At 33.2% G+C, this 20,033-nt stretch overlaps 4 protein-coding genes across 4 annotated transcripts; 3 read left to right on the top strand and 1 right to left on the bottom strand.

Moving 5' to 3' along the window:
- The first annotated feature begins 1,295 nt into the window (after positions 1-1,295).
- Positions 1,296-5,022, top strand: LOC107028327 (methionine gamma-lyase-like). The gene is made up of 3 exons (XM_015229354.2): positions 1,296-1,801; positions 1,944-2,300; positions 4,229-5,022. The coding sequence occupies exons 1-3, from the start codon at positions 1,381-1,383 to the stop codon at positions 4,795-4,797; spliced, it is 1,347 nt and encodes a 448-aa protein (XP_015084840.1). The 5' UTR covers positions 1,296-1,380; the 3' UTR covers positions 4,798-5,022.
- A 1,424-nt stretch (positions 5,023-6,446) lies between these two features.
- LOC107028333 (ubiquitin-60S ribosomal protein L40) lies at positions 6,447-7,885 on the top strand. Its single transcript, XM_015229362.2, has 5 exons — positions 6,447-6,607; positions 6,707-6,793; positions 7,008-7,110; positions 7,455-7,521; positions 7,609-7,885. Exons 1-5 carry the CDS (start codon positions 6,505-6,507, stop codon positions 7,633-7,635), a joined length of 387 nt encoding a protein of 128 aa, XP_015084848.1. The 5' UTR covers positions 6,447-6,504; the 3' UTR covers positions 7,636-7,885.
- Positions 7,886-8,577: 692 nt separating this feature from the next.
- Positions 8,578-9,748, bottom strand: LOC107028329 (homeobox-leucine zipper protein ATHB-7-like). Its single transcript, XM_015229356.2, has 2 exons — positions 9,255-9,748; positions 8,578-8,968 (listed from the first exon to the last, which is right to left on the bottom strand). Exons 1-2 carry the CDS (start codon positions 9,585-9,587, stop codon positions 8,663-8,665), a joined length of 639 nt encoding a protein of 212 aa, XP_015084842.1. The 5' UTR covers positions 9,588-9,748; the 3' UTR covers positions 8,578-8,662.
- Positions 9,749-11,994: 2,246 nt separating this feature from the next.
- Positions 11,995-19,370, top strand: LOC107028328 (embryogenesis-associated protein EMB8). The gene is made up of 8 exons (XM_015229355.2): positions 11,995-12,493; positions 12,694-12,822; positions 14,838-14,969; positions 16,117-16,259; positions 16,336-16,433; positions 16,514-16,608; positions 17,335-17,388; positions 18,685-19,370. The coding sequence occupies exons 1-8, from the start codon at positions 12,080-12,082 to the stop codon at positions 18,901-18,903; spliced, it is 1,284 nt and encodes a 427-aa protein (XP_015084841.1). The 5' UTR covers positions 11,995-12,079; the 3' UTR covers positions 18,904-19,370.
- The last annotated feature ends 663 nt before the right edge of the window (positions 19,371-20,033 follow it).

Raw genomic sequence — 20,033 nt, forward strand, 5'->3', positions numbered from 1 at the left:
TTGAGTAATTGTTTGTATATCTTATTTTTTTACATGTAATAAAGAGTAGGCAGTTTAACTTGTTGATTAATTTCAATAATATTGATATTGACATATTTTATTTGAGTCGAAGTTTATTAAGACTCACACAAATATTTGTTATTATTGACATTTTTATATCATATACATAAATAATTAACAAGAAAATACGAGTCAAGAGCCTAGCTCTATCTTTATCCATCTCTTTCTTTAAATTACTATTCATATATTTAGAAGTATACATTTTCAAAGATTTCTTATTCAGGTTATGTATGTATCATAGACACAAGTATTCTAGAACAAATGCAATTTCTTTGGGCTAATATATACAGTAGCATTCTCCAATTAATTGACACATGTGTATATTATGATATAAGATGAAATAAATTAAAATAGCGTTATTATTATTATTGAGTTTTTAAATAGGTTATTATTGTGGTGAGAGGGTATACTCAATTGGTTGAGGCCCTCCATCCTTCATAGTGTAATTTTGTATATATATAAATATATTACCTTTTGTGTACTTTTCCGATATCATTTCCCAACTACGTACTTTATCCAATATAGTCGGAAGGACGGGTACATTCGTTCTACCAATTCAATTTTGCTACTCACTACTCTATAATGTATAAACTAGTCAATAGCATTGACTATATACATACCTTTGTCCTAAAATATGTACTCTATTATTTTTGATTATATGACTAATAATCTATAAGTATTTTCTATATAATTTTGAATATTAAATTAATTTCATTTAGAGATTGATTTCCGAAAGAATAAAATAAACACATGTTTCCTCGTTATTTTTATACATTTTGATTTAGTACACCCCTTAATTATATGATAAATAAATTTATAATTTTACTATATCCCTCTTAATGTAATAATTTTCTTTCGGCTTTGTGATCATAAGTTATTTATATGTAATTGGAAATAATTAAACCATTGATAGCAATGATAAAATAATAAAATAAATATATGGCAGAGAGTATTTTAGAACGGAGAGTATATTAATATAAATATTCTTTGTTTGGTCAATGGTCAATGTGAAAAAATACGTTGTGTTGGTCCAATGTAAATTGAACGTTACATAATTAGTGGCAATTTCCTTTAATGATCTCACTCCATTCTTATCTGTAAGTTTGCTGAAAATGAACACAAGTGAAAAAGAAATAAAATAATTGCTCTAGCCAATATTATTTTAATTGTAATTTGGCATCCTAATATTGGTATTGGTTTAATTAATTATTTTCTATTATATATAGAGTGGTCTGTCCCCTTATTTTTCTCACAGACACCGATTAAATTTCCGAAATCTACTTATCAAAAGAGGTTCTACTGTTTTTTCTCTCCACGAAAATGGCAGATACATTGAACCAAAACACCCTTTCTAACAAGAAGAGATCGTCGGGTTCCGATGACTGTGACCATCACGATGATTCCTTTTTCGTGAGCAAAAAACAATCAAAATCGCTTGTATGGGAAGATCCAGCGGCGGCTTTAGCCAATGCTCGCCATGAATTCGGTGAACATGGTGGCGTTAACATGTCCATCGAGGCCTCCGCCACCTTCACCGTCATGGAACCGGAGACGATGCGCCGTATGTTCGCCGGTGAACTTGGTCCTGACCGTGATTTCTTCATCTACAGCCGTCATTTCAATCCGACGGTGCTCAATCTCGGTCGCCTCATGGCGGCGCTTGAGGGAACGGAAGCTGCTTACTGTACGGCTTCCGGCATGTCGGCGATATCATCGGTGATGCTACAGCTCTGCAGTTCAGGTGGACACCTGCTGCCTTTGCCCATAATTTTGCCCCTTTTTAAATAGCTATACATACATTTTAATTTTAATGATCATAATTTGTATGTAGCAATATATTCAAATGGAGTCATGTGTTGGTTGTTGCTCATCAAATTGTGCAGGTGGACACGTGGTGGCTTCACAGACGCTGTATGGTGGGACCCATGCGTTGCTCACGCATTTTTTACCAAGGGCTTGTAACATAACGACGTCGTTTGTGGATATAAGGGATTTGGAAATGGTTAAGGAAGCTATAGTTGAAGGGAGAACAAATGTGCTGTATTTTGAGTCGATGTCAAATCCGACGCTGACGGTGGCTAACATCCCGGAGTTGAGCAGGATAGCGCATGAAAATGGTGTGACAGTGGTGGTGGACAACACTTTTGCTCCGATGGTGCTGTCGCCGGTGAAGCTGGGGGCTGATGTTGTTGTTCATAGTATTTCCAAGTACATTAGCGGTGCAGCTGACATCATTGCAGGTTTGATTTTACTCTATTTTGGTCCTTTCACTTACATCAGTCATCAATTAATATTTAATCGGAAGCGCTAGTATTTTACACGAAAATTGTACTAAATCTCTGTAAAAGGAAATCATTCATTGCAAATTTGAAACGTAATTAAAATGAACAATGAACCTTAATGGCAAATTTTGATTTCCTATTCCTGAAAAAAAAGAAAGTCCATAAGCTCAAACTGAATTATTTATAGAACCATTATTTTTTGCAATTGTAGTTGTAAAGTTAGTTCTTTCACCAAACTTTTTATGAGAATAAATACTACATATTCGTTCTAAAATTTCATTTGATTTACTTTTCTTAGGAATACAAAAAGATGGTACTCAATAGTTAAGATTAATTAAGGCAATTCCAAAATTCTCTCTTTCTTATAATTCTTGGTATGCATATGTTAAATCTGCACGTATTGAAAACAAAAATGAAATTGTATTAGTAATTAGCAATGATGTTCTACTCATGATTATTGAGAATTGATAGAAGTCCATATTGTTGTAATCATATTTTCCACCTTCTATTTCTTTTTCCAAGCTCATCCACATCGACACGTAAATAAAGAGAAACATTGTGAAAAATGATAGTCGATAAATTTATTTTTTATAAAAGGTTGGAAAGGCTGATTTTAGGGACAATATTATAACACGTGCTTAATTTTTGGTGTGTTTACATTATTGGATGTTAGTGCTCTTTAAATCAGACTTAAGAGATAAGATTTCACGTGTTCTCTTAATTGGATTTGCTACCTTGAGTCTTTATTTCCTTTTTGGTACAAACATTTATACTACTTGTAGTATATTTGTGGGTTAGAATTAAATTATTATGTATTTATTTTGAAAAAATACACAAGCTTATTATGTCCCTTCCGTCCGAATAGTTTGTAAAGTTGTGCATGTACATGTGATATAACTGACATGTACTACCTACTTGATGTTGAAGGGTGATCACATGTGTTCCAAAATATTTATAAAAGCTCCTATCTATGATATGAGATTCCAAATTTAAAATTTTGTGGTTAGAATAATTGTTAATTTTATTAATATTTAAAATTTATAATTAAAATAAAAATTATATATTATAACTTTTCGATAAAAGTAATTAAATTCACATGAATTCAGGAACGAACTTCTAAATTTGGTCCTAGTTATATTGGTAGCAGTAGTAGGTGGTCATATTTTTGGCTTAGTTGATTTAGATAATAAACACGTGGCTTCTGCAAATAGCAAAGTGAACTCATCAGAAATGGAGGTCATCTTCATAATTGTTTTAATATTGTCTTGTTATATTTTAGCTCTATTCTCATAGGAATATTCCTTCGTATTTTTTTTTATATCAGACAAAAGTAGATTCGGTTGATCTTGATAGTAGGTTATAATATGCATGTTTTTTTTTTTCAAAAAAGAAATTATTGTGACTTATTCTCATCAAAGGGTCATCTTCAATTTATATATATTTTTTTTTAAAAAAAAAATGAAGATATTTGGATAAATGACGAGAGAAAAAAAAAGAATTGGAGCTTTTGATTTGATGCTGACACTTTTAAGTTTCATAGTGTGAAATTAAAATTATTGTTCTATGATCTTATCCTATCCTATCTTCAATCTATTTTAATAATTAGTAATTAATAGTGGTCTTATGGTATTTAAGTCTATTTTATTTTTACTTATTGTGTAGTTATCCCGAAACATTATACATTGAACTCAAAAGACCATCATTATTTATATAAATAAATGTATTATTATTATGTACTTAAAGACACATACATTCTTTTTGTTTATTTTTCCCAGACATTTTGGGACTATATTCTTGCATGTCATTGAGTTATTGTATTTCAATATAATATCCTGATAAAATAATTTTGTTAAGATAAGATGATACTTAATTGTTTAATGGAGCAGGTGCTGTTTGTGGGCCAGCAAGTCTTGTGAACTCCATGATGGATCTTCATCAAGGGTCTCTTATGCTATTGGGCCCAACTATGAACCCGAAAGTGGCGTTTGAACTTGCAGAAAGGCTTCCTCACTTGGGCCTGAGAATGAAAGAACACTGCAAACGGGCTCTGGAATATGCTACTAGGATGACCAAACTTGGGCTCAAGGTGATCTATCCAGGCCTAGAAGACCATCCAGATCATGTACTTATCAAGTCCATGGCTAATAAAGAGTATGGTTATGGGGGAATTCTTTGCGTGGACATGGAAACTGAGGAACGTGCTAATCGTTTGATGAATGTCTTGCAAAACTTTACCCAATTTGGGTTCATGGCTGTGAGTTTGGGATATTACGAGACTCTCATGTCGTGCTCTGGCTCTAGCACAAGCAGCGAGCTCAACAATGAAGAGAAGGAGTTGGCTGGGATTTCACCTGGATTGGTGCGGATGTCAATCGGGTATAATGGATCATTGGAACAAAAATGGAGCCAACTTGACAAGGCATTATCTAAAATGCAAGAGAAAATGCCCTTCTAGTATTATGTTACCTTTTCTTACTAAAAATAAATAATAAATGATTGAACTTTGTTAAGATGCTAAGGTGCTTTGTTTTGCTTTATGAAGGGATGGATCCTACTTTTTATGTAGTACTATCAACTTCGGCCCATGTTTGTGTTTCAAGTATGGTGTCTGCAGTAATAACGTACCTATGTGTTACCTTGAGGTGTCATTTGCAATTTTTCCTCGTTTTATGTTGGTTTATTTTATGTCCCTAGTATTAAATAAATTTATGTGGCGCAAAAGTTTATATTTTCATATCATTACCATCTCACAAGTTATGTTAATTTTCATATCATTACCATCTCACAAGTTATGTTTGATATGATCTAAAGAACTTATGACTAGACATAGGTTGAATCACTGAAGATAAATATTAAAGAACATGTTTGAAGATATTTTTATTTACTATTTTATGTAACCTTAAATATTCCCGTTTTTTTTTTCAAACTCATTTATTTAACCTTATTTATATCTAATCTATATTCTGGCATAGGCCAAGACACCTTCCCACCTACTTCCACTCAGCAGCTTTTCCACTTCCTTTGATTCTCATATACAAAAAGGTCTATCTTCAATATCATGGTAATAAAATTAAGTATACTAAAAGATTAGAAATAATATTTTAACTACATCATTGTTAATAAAATTGAGTATGCTAATAGATCATAAACAACATTTTTTACTTCACATGAAATAAGGATAAAATGTGAAAGCATTGCACCTCCCAACCCTAGCTGTGACATTACATTCGACATGCCATTATTGTATACCAAAAGCATGTTACAACTTACAACAATTCACATCAAAATATTCTCCATATAATAATCCCTAAAATGAAACCGTCTACAAACCAAATGGTCATTCAAATAAAGATATTGGTTAGCACACAACGAATATATCCCGTGGATTATGTAATGACACATTAGTCTAAGTTGATAATTTTAAATCGCTAAAGCATCATCTGTTATCATTCTTGTACATGATACAAAGAATTCAAATGAATGATTAACTTTTAGGTTACATTTTTGAAGGTTAAATCGAAGGTAAGTTATTTTTTATGAAATATTTATTAAATCCTTATTCTTTTTAAATGAGAACTATTATTGCATAAAATCAAAATTTGATATATCTCTTATGCTTTGGAGGGTGTTTGGATTGACTTAAAAGTTGGTCAAAGCTTCAAGCTTGACCACTCAATCTTTAAGAAAATTTTACAACGTCTTAACCACTAGACTAAACTTTCTACTTATATAAAGAGATGTCAATATTTATAAATATTATAAAAAATTATTTTATAACCAAAATTTAACCTCTATATAGTATATACCATGTATTTTTCCGCCCCTATTAGTAAGATTAAAAATAAGTTTACAATGACTTAATAAATTAAAAACTAAAAGTAAATCTTTCCCTATTAATTTTTTAAATTTAAATATTACTTTTTAAGTCAATCTAAATGGTTCTTAGTTCTTTGTTAAAAAGACCAACAGAAAATCAATAGAAGTCCTTTTGGATTCCAGTTACGTTGTGCCAACTGGGTCATCTCGCTAAAGCCTAGTTCCTGGGGAGAACCAATCGAAGCCCAATGGGCTTATGTCACTTGACTATAACCCTAGATATAAATTGATTTGCAGATGAAGGAACGGCAGATTAGAGAAGAATTGGTGGTGAGAGGCGGAGAAAATGCAGATCTTCGTGAAAACTTTGACGGGTAAAACCATAACCCTTGAGGTTGAATCCAGTGACACTATTGACAATGTCAAGGCCAAGATTCAAGACAAGGAAGGTTTGTTTTTTTATACTCTCGCTAAATTTTTAGCACACTCATTTTCTTTTAAAATCATTGAGTATAAGGATTTTGTGTGTGTGTGTTTTGGTGCTGTAGGAATTCCTCCAGACCAGCAAAGGCTGATTTTTGCTGGTAAGCAGCTAGAAGATGGCCGCACTCTTGCTGACTATAACATCCAGAAAGGTATAGATTTAATTTATTGGTCTATATGTATTTGAAATTGCCATTGTTAACTGATTCAGTCTTCCTCCTGGTTGATTACTAACTTGGCTAAAAGTTTGATGCATTTTTGTGGGTTATTGTTTTTCTAGCTAGAATTTCATACTTTCTTTTATGGGTTATTGATAATTTAGCTGAAAGTTGATGCCTTTTTATGGGACACCTGTGAAAATTGCAGAGTCGACTTTGCATTTGGTGCTGAGGCTTCGTGGAGGAATTATTGAGCCTTCTTTGATGGCTTTGGCTAGGAAGTACAATCAGGAAAAGATGATTTGCCGCAAGTAAGTCTTTCATTGCTCCTTTTATCTAGTTTTATTGTTCTGATCATATTTGTGCTAGTCCTTCTTATATGTTTTTTTCCTAATACTACTAGTACCCAAGAATTATTTTCTTCTGAATTGGAACATTATCTGAGTAGAGTTGTGTATATTTTCAATGTGATGCAAAAACCATGGAACTTTAAACAGTTCCATGTTCATTTCTTAAAGTTTGATTATCAAAATTGATGTACTTGTAGACATGTTAATATAGCTGTAAGTGGGATAAAATTTAGCTGTGTCAAAACTTTTTTTTTTGTGGTACGGTTAATGCATGTTTGTTTGTAATTATTTCCTTATTTCTGAAGGTGCTACGCTCGCCTACATCCCCGTGCTGTCAACTGCCGCAAGAAGAAGTGTGGGCACAGCAACCAGGTTCATTTCATCAGACTGTTCAAGACACATTACAAAACTCTAATATGTTGATTTCTGACTTTTACCATTTATTTTGTATTATTGCAGTTGAGGCCTAAGAAGAAGATCAAGTAGATGGTGCTTTTGAATTTCTGTCAGCATGTAGTTGCTCATGTTGAGAAACGGATTAGATATATTGTTGGGTTGCTTGTTCAATTTTATCCTAAACTTTGATGAATTTGTGTTTTATTTATATCAAAGATTTTGAGCATCTTTCTCTGTTATATTTTCCCAAGTATTCCAAGAACATCACACACAATAGATCTCTTGTTGACATCCTAATCGTAATATCAAACAAAATTAGAAATGCTAATTGCATCTCTAAGTAATGTTCTGTTTCCTATTTCATTTTGCTTCAGAATTTGTGTGATTACACAAAACTTGTTGTATATTTGAAGATTCCCTTTAATTAAATTTCGTCAGTAGTGAGTAGAGAAAATTAAATATAACAACTTAATTTTTAGAAACTTTGTTAACTGCTTGGTTGCCTTATTAGCAGTTATATACTGAGTTGAGAGTTGTAAAATAAAAGAAAAGTGCATCTTAGATATGCATGGGGTGTTCACCTAATGTTACTTTAAAACCCACCAAAGTTGTTTTGGTGTTACTGCTCAACTACATTATACATGATTTTGTTTTGTTTCGGTGTTTGACTGTCACATAAACTGAAAAGTAATATAATAGATACTCATGTGACGTTGTCTGAGCTGAATTACGTCGCCAAAAAGTGTATTGGACATCACTTACCTTCCCCGTTTCCTATCTGTGACAGTTTCTTTCTATACCTCTCGTCAATATTGGAAAAACAAAGCGCTTTGAGTATCGATGCTTATCTAAGATGACATATAGTATATGATATATCTTGAATGTAATACCCCTATATATATCTTCGAGTATGCAGTTCTTATGAACAACAACATATCATGTGAGGAGGTTGGATATAGTGGGCACGCATAAGGAGAGGTAGAGGTTGGAATTTTACTGAGAGCTTAATTCCACTGCAGAGCTTTCTTGACCTATTTGTTTAAACCATCTTTAATTTTGTAGATGCATACAAGAATGAGTTTTAATTTGGCAGTACATATTAATATATTACATGTCATTATTCATCATTCATTTTAGGTTGACAAAAAGATTGTGTAACAGACAGCAAAGTTTCAACACTAAAATTCCCACAACCAGTATCATGAAGAAACGTTCTGGACTCGAAGTTGAATTCATTTTCAATCTCCGTTAAGCCATCAGCTATTTGTGCCATGTCTAAAATATCAGATTCTGCTCCCAAGTAATCAATTCCCCTGCTGCCAAATTCTGGTGCAAAATCATCTTGTTTCACTTCCGTTTCTGATTTTTTAGTCACATCTTTCTCATTGTCATCCTTTTCCATTAACTTTTTAAGTCTCTGCAGCTGTAAACATAAAGAATATGAGCGATTCATCCTAAAAAATTCAACTAGAATGTTGATTTTTTTGAACTTGTAGAGTCTGTTGTGTGTGTGAAGATTGTTGAAAAGAAAAAAAAGAAACTTCATCATATATACAAGAGTAATGGTTCAGCCTAAGACGGTCTGTGTTAATTAAGAGTATCTTTGAGATTTTTTGTGAACATAATTAGATAGTGGCACACTTTTAGCCCAACAGAATCTTCCAGAAGTTAGTTTTTGGCCTATCAATTGGAACGAAAAAATAAATTACCTGGATGAGGAGGGATTCATGCTCTTTTTTGAGTAATTCATACTTGGAACCTAAGTTGTCATAACTGATTTGAAGCATTCTATACTCCAATTCAAGTTGCTTCGATTTCGATCTAGCTCTCTTGTTCTGAAACCATATAGCTACTTGTCTTGGCTGCAGTCCAAGCCTTTTAGCCAGTTGCTGTTTTGTCCTCAATCCAGGCCTTGACTCTGTCTCAAACATGTTTTCTAATGACTTAATCTGCTCATCATTGAACCTTCTTCTCATGTTGTCGTTGCACTTACTTGTCATGATTGATTCACCCCAAATCATGTCTGAGTTTGTTGGAGCCATTTTCAATTCTGCTTTTAATTTCTCACCATATATGTATGCTCTTATTAAATAAAAAAAAGAAAATAGACGACTGTCCACATTTGGTGGGCCGTTAAATGTTTTCTAGTATAATGACAAAATAAAGACTAGGTGTCTATCTTTGATGGTACACTTGTTTTTAATTTCTCTCTTTTCTTTTATCCTCTTAATGACACTTGAGAATAAACAGAGATGGATTTTTCTTCTTTTGCAAAATGATTTATCAGTTCTTTTAATACTAGTATTTAATTAGGTGAATTGAATCTCCAGGACGTACACGTTTAGTTTTGGAGTGTTATGATTATATGATGATATAACGTAGGCATGTTTATAGAATGAATAAGGATACTCTTTGAATAGTAAGTTAAAACAGAAATAGTAACTTTTAACCTTCTTAACGTACTATTTATCTTTTTTTTTTTTTTTTAATCTTTTCATAGTTTTTGACATATTTTTTGTGGATCTTTTTTTGCTTTTGTTTGATGTATTAGGAATAATATATAGGACATGTGTTATCTTGTTTATTGTTCGATTAGGTTGAAAAGATATTTTTGATATGACGCAATACAATTCACTCGAGATAAAAATCGTGAAAAATATAGGGTATTGTTTTGGAAACGTTCAATGTATATCCTATATTTTAAACAAGAGACTTTGTTCGTGCACTTGATTAGTCGAGGAATTACAAATGATGAGTCCACTTCATGTTCAATATGGGAATTGAAGACCGCAATATTGTATAAAGTGAATTGGGAAATGGATAATTGCGTGGGACATAAGCAAAGATATTCTGTCCCGTAACCAATGGTGCAAAGCCACTTTCCAATTGTATCAACACGTAAACCTACTTACGTGGTCTTATCCATTTGTTTTTAATTCATTATATTCCAACTTTGCTTTTCATATGTTCCATTTTCTTTGGATCTTTTCATAAAAGGAAAGAAAATAAGACTTTCTCGTGTGAATTCCCGTGTGGGGTTTGAGGATTTGTGTTGTTGCTTTTAGATATTAGTACTAATCATCATCATGTGTATTTGAACATACATACATAATATCAATTGAGGAAGAGACACATGTTCAAATTAAAGAGTTTTGTTGTTTTTTGCACTGTCATCTTGTGGTGATATTTCTCCTCCTTTCAAAAATACTCGTTTTGTTGGATAACATGGATTGGCTTTTTCCTTTTCAACTATTAAGAATACCAAGTTGACAATTTGTCACAAAGATTGGGCCAAGCCCACCAACTGTTATTCTGCAAACTTCCCCTTCCCTAACATTATTTCGGCCCAATCACAATTAACATGTAAAAGAAAAGTATATACTCATTAAATAGGAATGGAATCATCATTCAAAGGCTCAGCTCAAGTATTATAGTGAAAAAGGAAATTATAGGTGTTGGTCAACCTAAGTTCTTTCTCTCTTATGAATCAAAATTTGGATTACCTACTTACATATAGCTTATTTGCTTTACTTCTAAAATAAGCTTATTTTTTGAATTTTAAAAATATATAGAATTTTGAGCAATAATTAATGTTTGATCAAACTTTTAAAAGTCCTAAATAACTATTTTGCTAAGAAATCTACTCTTTTTTAAAACTTATGCTACTCTCCCAAAACAATTATTTTCTCTAAAAAATTTAATCCAACCAACGCCTTACTTTTTAAAGATTGAACACTTTTAGCTAGAAAATTTGGCCAAACAAGCTATGATTGTACCCCCTCAATACATTAAAATATTTCTCATCATATTAAAGAAGAGTAAACAAAAAATAAAACTAATTAAGTCATTGTTGGAATATCATTATCTCTTGTTGCAGAGTTATGTACTTAGGTTTGTCCTTTTTTGGTTGAAGCATTGGAAGGAATCGACTCTTGGAAAAGAATCAAAAACATTTATTCATCAAAACTTTTACTAGAATCAATGTGTCGTGGTAGAGTTGCGTTTACCAAATCAAATACATTTATAATGTTGGGACTTAAAAAACTTTTTTTATCTTAAAATTTTCTCATTTGTTACATAAAATGCAAAAGAATTGAATTAATTGTCCTGAAATCTTGGGCAGTGAAAAAGCATTCACCAAAAATGACTCCACCTTTTTCTCTACTTTCCCAACTACTACTGTTGTCATTTATTGAAAAATATTTTTTTTTTATAAATTTAATTAAAAAAATATTTTATATAAATTTAGTGTCACCTAACAAACTAAACTATACTCATGAAATATAACTGTGTAAATTATACTCGTGAAATTTCATAACATCTGTTTATCATATATAAATTTTTCCATCACAAAAATAGTAGGGTCAAGGCCCATAGTGTCTGTTGGTTTACTTTTATGACTTTGTTTGTCCTCTTTCTTTGTCCATCCTTTATTAATTATCTATCTATCCCCCACTCCCACTTGTTCATTCATTCATTCTCAACAAGCTACAATTTTTTTAAAAAAAAGCAGACTGAGCAGTGGGACCAACCAATGGCTAGAGCCAGTATTGGCTCAGCCACTCCTATCTCCTCCTCCTTCTACCGTCTCAAAAAACTCTCTAATTCTTCCCCTCCCTTACACGTCACCTTCCGCCATTCAAATACTAGCTGCGCCACCACAATGTCGGACGGCGAGGCTCCTCATCCATCACTACAAGTCTCAGGCGGAGCTCGACACAAGTTTTTATCTGCTTTTAAATCCCTTCATAATCCATACAATCCCTATCCCATCGTCTCTGGAAATCGCCATATAGAAACTATTTTTGCAGCTTTCTTTAGGGACGTTCCTGACCTTCGTCTCCGCCGAGAGTGTTTGCGGACTAAGGATGATGGTTCCATCGCTCTCGATTGGGTATCCGGCGACGATCGCAGCTTACCTCCCGACTCCCCGCTGCTCATTTTGCTTGTGGGTCTTGCTTCTTATCATAAATGGACATTGGGCATAACATTTCTATAAAGTTAATTAATTATACAACATTTGCAGCCGCTCTAGTTTAGTTGAATTGTTTTTTTAATTTATACAGACTAATAAATTTTGGCAACTTTAAGTAACACACTCGCATGTGTATATAGAATGGAACTCTGTACTGATGAGAGAAATTGCAGCCAGGTCTGACTGGGGGAAGCGATGACTCGTACGTTAGACATATGCTGCTGAGAGCTAGAAGTAGGGGTTGGAGAGTTGTGGTGTTCAATAGTAGAGGATGTGGTGATAGTCCTGTGACAACTCCCCAGGTACTCTCATTCATTACTTTGGTTGATTGATATGTTGGTAAAGATTTCCTCCCCATTCATACAACTAAGTATTAGTTTTGATGTGATAATATAGTGATTTTTGGCCAATGCTTAAAAATTGTTGGTATGGTTAGTTGATGGTAATCGGTAGCCCACGGTTGATATGTGGGTGTCAATAGTTGAGATGAATATTGAGGATCCTGATTAAAACAAAATTCACTTTTAAAGTCCTATAGGAATTGGAAAGTCTTTCCCCCTCATTGCAGGGGCGGAGCTACCTTCATGGAAGAGGGTTCATCCGTACCTCTTTCGGTGGAAAATTATATTATTTATACATGGTTAAAATAAGTTTATATGTATATATAATAGATGTCGAACACCCTTTCGGCTATCTTTTTCTACAGATTTTGAACTCCTTTATTAAAAATCCTGACTTCGCCTCTGCCTCGTTGCTTTCATTATTGACGAAGAAAAAAAGAAGTATATGAGAATGCTAACAAGTAGAACAATTATCTATATGATTGCCCATTTTGCTTTTTTTTTTTTTCGGTTCATTATATTTTCTGTGCATTGATGCCCGTTTCTTTTTTAATTTGATTTTCATAGGATTGCTAAAGGAATGATCTACATGAACCAAGTATAAGTTTCTTCTTCCATTGCATCAATTATTAGATTGAAACTCTTCAAAGTTGATTATATCTCTTGTTTATGCAAATAATATGGACTTTTGACTTCGAATGGGCTAAAAAATTTATCTTCACAAAATGTCAGTTCCCTCTCTTGCTTGACATGATCTGGTCTCTTTCACCAAGTGATTTCAAAAAAGGTTTAAAACATAGTGAATGAAAACAAGTAAAAAAGGTTTTTCAAGTCCACCCTATAGTTCAACTACGGAAGATTTCTCCTTTCTCTTGCTTCAATAGTTTATCTAGATAAAACAAATTGGTGGGGTGGGGGTATGCAACCTTCAATTGGCTGAGAGTAAAGTTAAGTTGAACATGAAGTTACTAGAGTAATAAACTCTGTAAAATTATACAAGACCTTCATGTGAGAAATATATTAAATCTGGTGGACATTTAATTGTAGATGTCCTTGTCAAGTTGAAATCAAACTTACAGACAGTGAATGGTTGCCTTGGTGGTTGTATGATTTAAAGATTGTCCAAGAAGGCAAGATCTAATGATTGATGATACCTTCAAGGGTACAGTGAAGATTCTTTAGAAATTTATTATAATGTAATTTTTTAAGGGAATTAGAGTGCCTCTGGGTTAGGGGAGGAAGCAAATAAGGGGGACAAATATCTTGATAAGAGCCTAAGAAGGGGGAGTGGGGGGATATTTGTTGTTGTTCTCTTAATTCTCAACTTTCATATCTTTTGGTCCTAGATACTTTTCTTCATCTATACACCTTCAAACTCGCAATCTGGCTCATACCAGAGTATCAGACATAGCTTTACGTCTAAGTTTTCCTAGGCAAAGTAGGAAATTAATGTATATTTCCATTTTTCGCATAGAAAGGAGTTCTCTATTCCTGAATTCTTCATCTGTACTGTAGACTTTCTAAAGTCTGATTTATAGCTCCTCGTTGAACTTCTGAATTTTCTGATAATTAACTCTATTATAATATTATCATCACTATACCTCTATATTATAGCCCCATTTTCACCTATACATCAGGGAATGGAAAAGCCTTTGGATGAATGAATTTAGGTATCGAAGTTTGACTGTTTGACACTCTATCTTTCGATGGCGCTATCACTTTGGATATAATTAACTCCATTATTCCCAAACTTGATCAGCTTTTTTCTCAAGTGGTACTGGTCAAAGTATTCTAGATTTTTTAGCTCGTCAATTTGTTAAGAGAAAACATACAACTGGTCATGAATCGGTCGAATAAAGGTGAAACATATAGTTTTAAGATATTACTCTTCCTCTTCTAAGTAATGTCAAAATGCAATCGTCTTTGCCATGTAAATGTTATCTGTTCATTTTTTATTGATGAGCTAATTTATGCAGTTCTATTCAGCTTCATTTCTTGGTGATATGTATGAAGTGGTGGCACATGTCAGCAATCGCTATCCAGCGGCAAATTTATATGCAGTAGGTTGGTCTCTTGGAGCAAATATTCTTGTTCGCTACTTGGGACAGGTAACTCAATCAATTTACTATGTGCTTATCAATGTTCCTCCTTCATTTATCCTTGTATTGATCTACCTTGCATCTTCAGTTTGAGCTGTTCTAAAGAATGGTGAACTTGTTAGCATATTTAAATTTTTGAACTGTAATTGGGCTGAGTATTTAATGATCTGTCTAACATCATACAGTTTCTTTAGAAAAGGTGAACTGAATGTTTGAGCTGTTTTAAAGAATGCTATGGTGTACTTGAGGAAAAATATTTAGCTTTGTCACAATCTTCTTTTTCTCAATCATTTCTTGTGCTTAGTATAACTGAATGTTTGTCAATAGAATTGGGTTTCATGAGCTATCAGATAATTAGACCATCTAGTAATGGTGTTCCATTTTTCGTATAAAGATCGTGTATATTGGCCAGCGTGCAAGCATCTTAACAATTTCACCGGATATCTTCTACTTCTCATCAGCACAAGCTCGGATAACTTAAAACCTAATCTCTATCACCAGGTTATTGAGATTATTCCGCCTTAGCCTGATTTAAATCTACATAAAAGAGATTCAGTGTTGTTGCTTAAGAAACTAAACTAGAAGGGGATGTTACAGTAAAATTTATTACCTTCTTTTATCCCAAGTAGATCCTTGAGACGTCTCGATAAACACATTGTACTAGAATTTTTTTTAATCATATTGAACGTTATCTTTGGAGTCACTCTACAGATCTACGGAGAGAGTCAACAATAAATGTTGAATGGATACGTCCTATCTTTTTTCTGGATCAAATTTGAACAGCTCTTTGAAGAAAATTGACTGCCAGTTATTGTATTTGTCTTCAACAATATTGCCTATCAGTTGCATTATTTGTATTTTTAAAGACAATCTATAGGCAATGTAATAAAGTCGGAGTGGATGGAGCACTTGAATTCTTAGATACTGCTTTCTAATAACTTTTTTGTTTAATGATGCATCAATCGTCTATTTAACTAGAGTTAATAGAGGTGGGGGTGCTAGACTAATTGGTCACAAGTATATAGGCGTTCACTGTAGTTGTTATTTTAGTTTGTGTTTACCTTACAATCCATTAGCCCGAGTTCATTATTTTAATTTATCTACTTGCTGGAGTCCATGTACTGCCCATCTCTCATATTTTATTGTTTCATTGCAGGAATCTCATTCTTGCCTTCTCTCAGGTGCTGTTTCCTTGTGCAATCCTTTCAATTTGGTCATTGCAGACGAAGATTTTCACAAGGGCTTTAACAATGTCTATGACAAAGCATTAGCAAATTCTCTTCGCAAAATTTTCACAAAGTAATTTCATAAGTCAGTTTTCCTTTTTTTCTCAGGATTCATTTTACCTCTTTTAAACTGGATCTCTTGTTTATAGGCATGCTCTACTGTTTGAAGATATGGAAGGTGAATTTAATATATCATTAGCTGCCAATGCAAAAACTGTTAGAGAATTTGATGATGGACTGACACGAGGTATTTATTCTTGTATACAGTAATAAAAGAGTTGTATATGATTGCATCTGAACTTACAGTAATTACCTTCAATTTTGCAGTTTCATTTGGATTCAAGTCCGTGGATGATTACTATTCTAACTCAAGTAGCTCAGATTCCATTACAAATGTCTGTACACCTCTGCTTTGTATCCAAGTAAGTTTGTTTCATCCGTTTACCCTCCATTGTTCTTATCGTATTTTAGATTCATTTATAGATCTGCAGTTCATGGTTAGGAGAGTTATAGTGTACACTTTTCTTGGATAAAACCTGAACATCATATCATATAAAATCCCATGCAAGAAAGCTGAAACTTGAGAGAGGATAGATGTTTAACTTTGTGTTTTCTTTAGACAATACATATTTTAAGTTATCTGTTGTAGGATATTTTCCCACATCACATATGTATTTTTATGCAACTTGGTTAACTTACTATCAAATAGACGTTTCACACTTTTCATTTGAATAAATGAATTACTTTACTTGATAAAATGCGAAGGATTTTTATGAAATGTAATTGGGATCAGATTCTAGGAAAAGCAATGCAGCAACTATTACTCTTTCTCCAATATAATAGTGTAGAGAATTACATTTTTTCATATTTGACTCTCGGATCTTTATAAGAGATAGACAATTTGTCTAGAGTATTGCAATGACATAATAAAAAGTCTTATTCTGATTTAAAGGGAAATATTCCATCTCTTTGTGATTCTCCTTAAAAAAAGAAAGGTGGAAAAGCAAAAGAGAGGATGAAAGGGGAAAATAGAGAGCTAAAAGATATAGAAGTAGTTTACTTATCAAAAAGGGATTATATTTGTTAAGATTCTGCAAGTGGTAACTAAGACAAAATGCAAAGTTAACTTACTCTTTTTATTTGTGGAGGCTGCAAATGATCCAATTGCTCCAGCTAGAGGAATCCCTCGTAAAGATATTGAGGTAGATACTATCTTCATTCTCATAGCGTATTTTATTTTATTGATATTTTCTCATTGTTTGTTCATATGCAATTCTACAAAAATATTCAATTTTACTTTCTGAAAACTTACATCTCAAAGGAACAATTTTAAGGATTATGTTTCAAGTATGAAGAAAAAAGACATTGGCAAGTGGCAACAAAGTAAATTATGCTTAACTCCATTTCATTTTTATCTAGTACATTAATAATATTGCATCTCAAATTGGATGTCTTCTTGACTTGGCATGTGTCTCAAAAGGAGCTCAAATAAATATCTTTGGGGGTATGTGGAAAGACAAGTTAGGATTCAGTAATGACTTATTGATTTACTTATGGAAAAGGATCAATTTGTTTATGAAAGAGTTATTAGCCCTAATTTAAGTTGTGTGCTTTAAAAAGTATACAAGAAGGCTATTCTCACACATCAAACATTAGTTTGAGAATAAAAGATGATAGGTGGATATTCTTGGAGGGAGCATCTTTAAGTGTGCACTAGAAAGACTGACTAGTGACTATGATCCTCTAAATTAGTATGAAATACTCTAATTTATGACCCCGTCAGTGGGATTACACGGGGTATGTTATTGTTGATAGTCTCGTAGGGAGTGAAATTTTATTGATATATGCCTGCAATGAAAAGATGCTAGCAAGAGGGGTTACAACCCATCAGTTACAGTGCAACCTATGTTTAAGGATAATTACACTTTTTTTTCCTTGAAAAGTTTGACGAATCTTTTCCTTCTAGATAGTCTGCTAAATGCTGTTGGAATTGAGTTCCAAATGTACCTTTTGCATTGTTCTTTGATCCCTAAGGTGTTAAAGAAGCCCTAGTACAAATTGCAATCAACACTTGAAAATAAGTTAATTTGGGTTTGATTCATTTATCAAGTGGTTTCACATAAATTGGACGAAGGGAATAGTATCTTAGTGCATTAAGCTAGTTGGCATAAAGAAGCTGTCACATGCTAGTTGAGACTTGAGACCAGTCTAGGAAAATCAACTCAGGGGCAGAATCTACAGTATAAACGGTGAGAAGGTTCAACTGAATCAGTAGCTTCAGTTGAGATCCCAATAAATACGTGTTAAAAAACATTAGATAGGGACAAATAATATGTTCTGAAGCAAAAAATCAAATGAACTATGGGTTCAGAAAATACAAACCCATAAAGTTCAAATCCTGAATTTGACTCTTGTTCAATTGTATGAGTGCATATACAATGTATTAAGCTTGTGCTTGAAGACATACATTGCAGCTAATCTTTGTGTTGTTCCCTCAGGAGAACTCAAACTGCATGTTGATTGTAACCCCTAAAGGAGGCCATCTTGGTTGGGTGGCAGGTCCTGATGCACCACGGGGATGCCCATGGACTGATCCACATGTGATGGACTTCTTGGAGTATATAGAACATGATAAATCTACTTCAGCTGCATGTGCTAGTAATCAGGAGACTATGAACAACGGTGTTACTGAACGATTCCAGCACCTTGAGGTATAGCAACAAGGTGTCGAATTCAAGTATTTCATCATGTTGTTATAGGCACATATCAAGCACTGGCTGACGAGACAGTAATGTATGTATCATATATCATCAAATATTGGCGACTTCTTGGTATTCATGCGTTGCAACATGGAGCCTATTCTTTGAGTATCCACCACCATCCAATAATTATATAAACCATAGTGTTGTTTGGTGAAGCTAGTCAAGAACAATCCGTTAAGGAAATTTTCTATTTAGAAGTTACAATTCTATGCTCCTCATTGAAGATGGAGTTAACAGAAGTTAGAGACTAACACCTTATGTGGATGGGGATTGGGTTGTTAGTTTAAATACAATGCTTTTTTTTATTATTGTTACTTAAATTTTATTGTGTTGCATTGTTTAAATTCAACTTAGATAACAACAAAAAGACCGATTTCATGTAATGACTTATTTAATGTGATTGCGTTGTGACCTTAATATTTCATCTCATTTTGTATTTATTTATTATTTAATAATTATATTTCATCTTTTATCATACTTTTTCGTAGTAACTCTACCCATATCCTTCTTTTTGGGTACATTTATCATTTAAATTATGGATATGTGACATTATATAACTAACCATGGATGATGATGTAATCTATCCCCCCCCCCCCCTTTTTTTTTTTATGTACTAGGACGTCTAAATATATTGAGCTCGTTTACTTGAGTACTCTTTTGTTCTTTGCTGTTAAGTATGCATAAACATATGAGGTTATGAGAAATAAAAATGACTCTTCAATTTTAAACAAGTTAGAAATAGTAGGTGAACAACACTATCAACTTACTAGATCCTTCCTAGCTAGTTTGTGTACATGAATTGCGAAAATTGTATATGGAGCTGAAGAGTAGTGTTATAGTCATTAATTCTCCTGAAAGAATGTATGTGGCTGTGTTTGCGAAACAAACAAAAGGCTCCATAGGAGCATTACTTTAATTTGTCGCAACAAAAAGTATAGTTAGAAGCTTTGCAACACAGATCACTGCCTACGTCGAGAAAATGAGTGGAGTTAAGAGTAAGCAACTATTTATGTTGACATGAGCGTTGAGGAGCACTGATCACAACAAAATTCGACAAAATATAATTATATTACCCCCCCCCCCCC

The sequence above is a fragment of the Solanum pennellii genome, chromosome 8 (genome assembly GCF_001406875.1).
Source record: "Solanum pennellii chromosome 8, SPENNV200".
NCBI classification, from domain to species: Eukaryota; Viridiplantae; Streptophyta; class Magnoliopsida; order Solanales; family Solanaceae; genus Solanum; species Solanum pennellii.

Coding starts and splice junctions, on each gene's coding strand:
- LOC107028327 (XM_015229354.2), top strand. CDS start 1,381: ATGGCAGATACATTGAACCAAAACACCCTTTCTAACAAGAAGAGATCG. Junction 1,802..1,943: donor GCTACAGCTCTGCAGTTCAG/GTGGACACCTGC, acceptor CAAATTGTGCAG/GTGGACACGTGGTGGCTTCA. Junction 2,301..4,228: donor TGCAGCTGACATCATTGCAG/GTTTGATTTTAC, acceptor TTAATGGAGCAG/GTGCTGTTTGTGGGCCAGCA.
- LOC107028333 (XM_015229362.2), top strand. CDS start 6,505: ATGCAGATCTTCGTGAAAACTTTGACGGGTAAAACCATAACCCTTGAG. Junction 6,608..6,706: donor CAAGATTCAAGACAAGGAAG/GTTTGTTTTTTT, acceptor TTGGTGCTGTAG/GAATTCCTCCAGACCAGCAA. Junction 6,794..7,007: donor TGACTATAACATCCAGAAAG/GTATAGATTTAA, acceptor TGAAAATTGCAG/AGTCGACTTTGCATTTGGTG.
- LOC107028328 (XM_015229355.2), top strand. CDS start 12,080: ATGGCTAGAGCCAGTATTGGCTCAGCCACTCCTATCTCCTCCTCCTTC. Junction 12,494..12,693: donor CCCCGCTGCTCATTTTGCTT/GTGGGTCTTGCT, acceptor GAGAAATTGCAG/CCAGGTCTGACTGGGGGAAG. Junction 17,389..18,684: donor TCCCTCGTAAAGATATTGAG/GTAGATACTATC, acceptor TTGTTCCCTCAG/GAGAACTCAAACTGCATGTT.
- LOC107028329 (XM_015229356.2), bottom strand. CDS start 9,587: ATGGCTCCAACAAACTCAGACATGATTTGGGGTGAATCAATCATGACA. Junction 8,969..9,254: donor ATGAATCCCTCCTCATCCAG/GTAATTTATTTT, acceptor TTATGTTTACAG/CTGCAGAGACTTAAAAAGTT.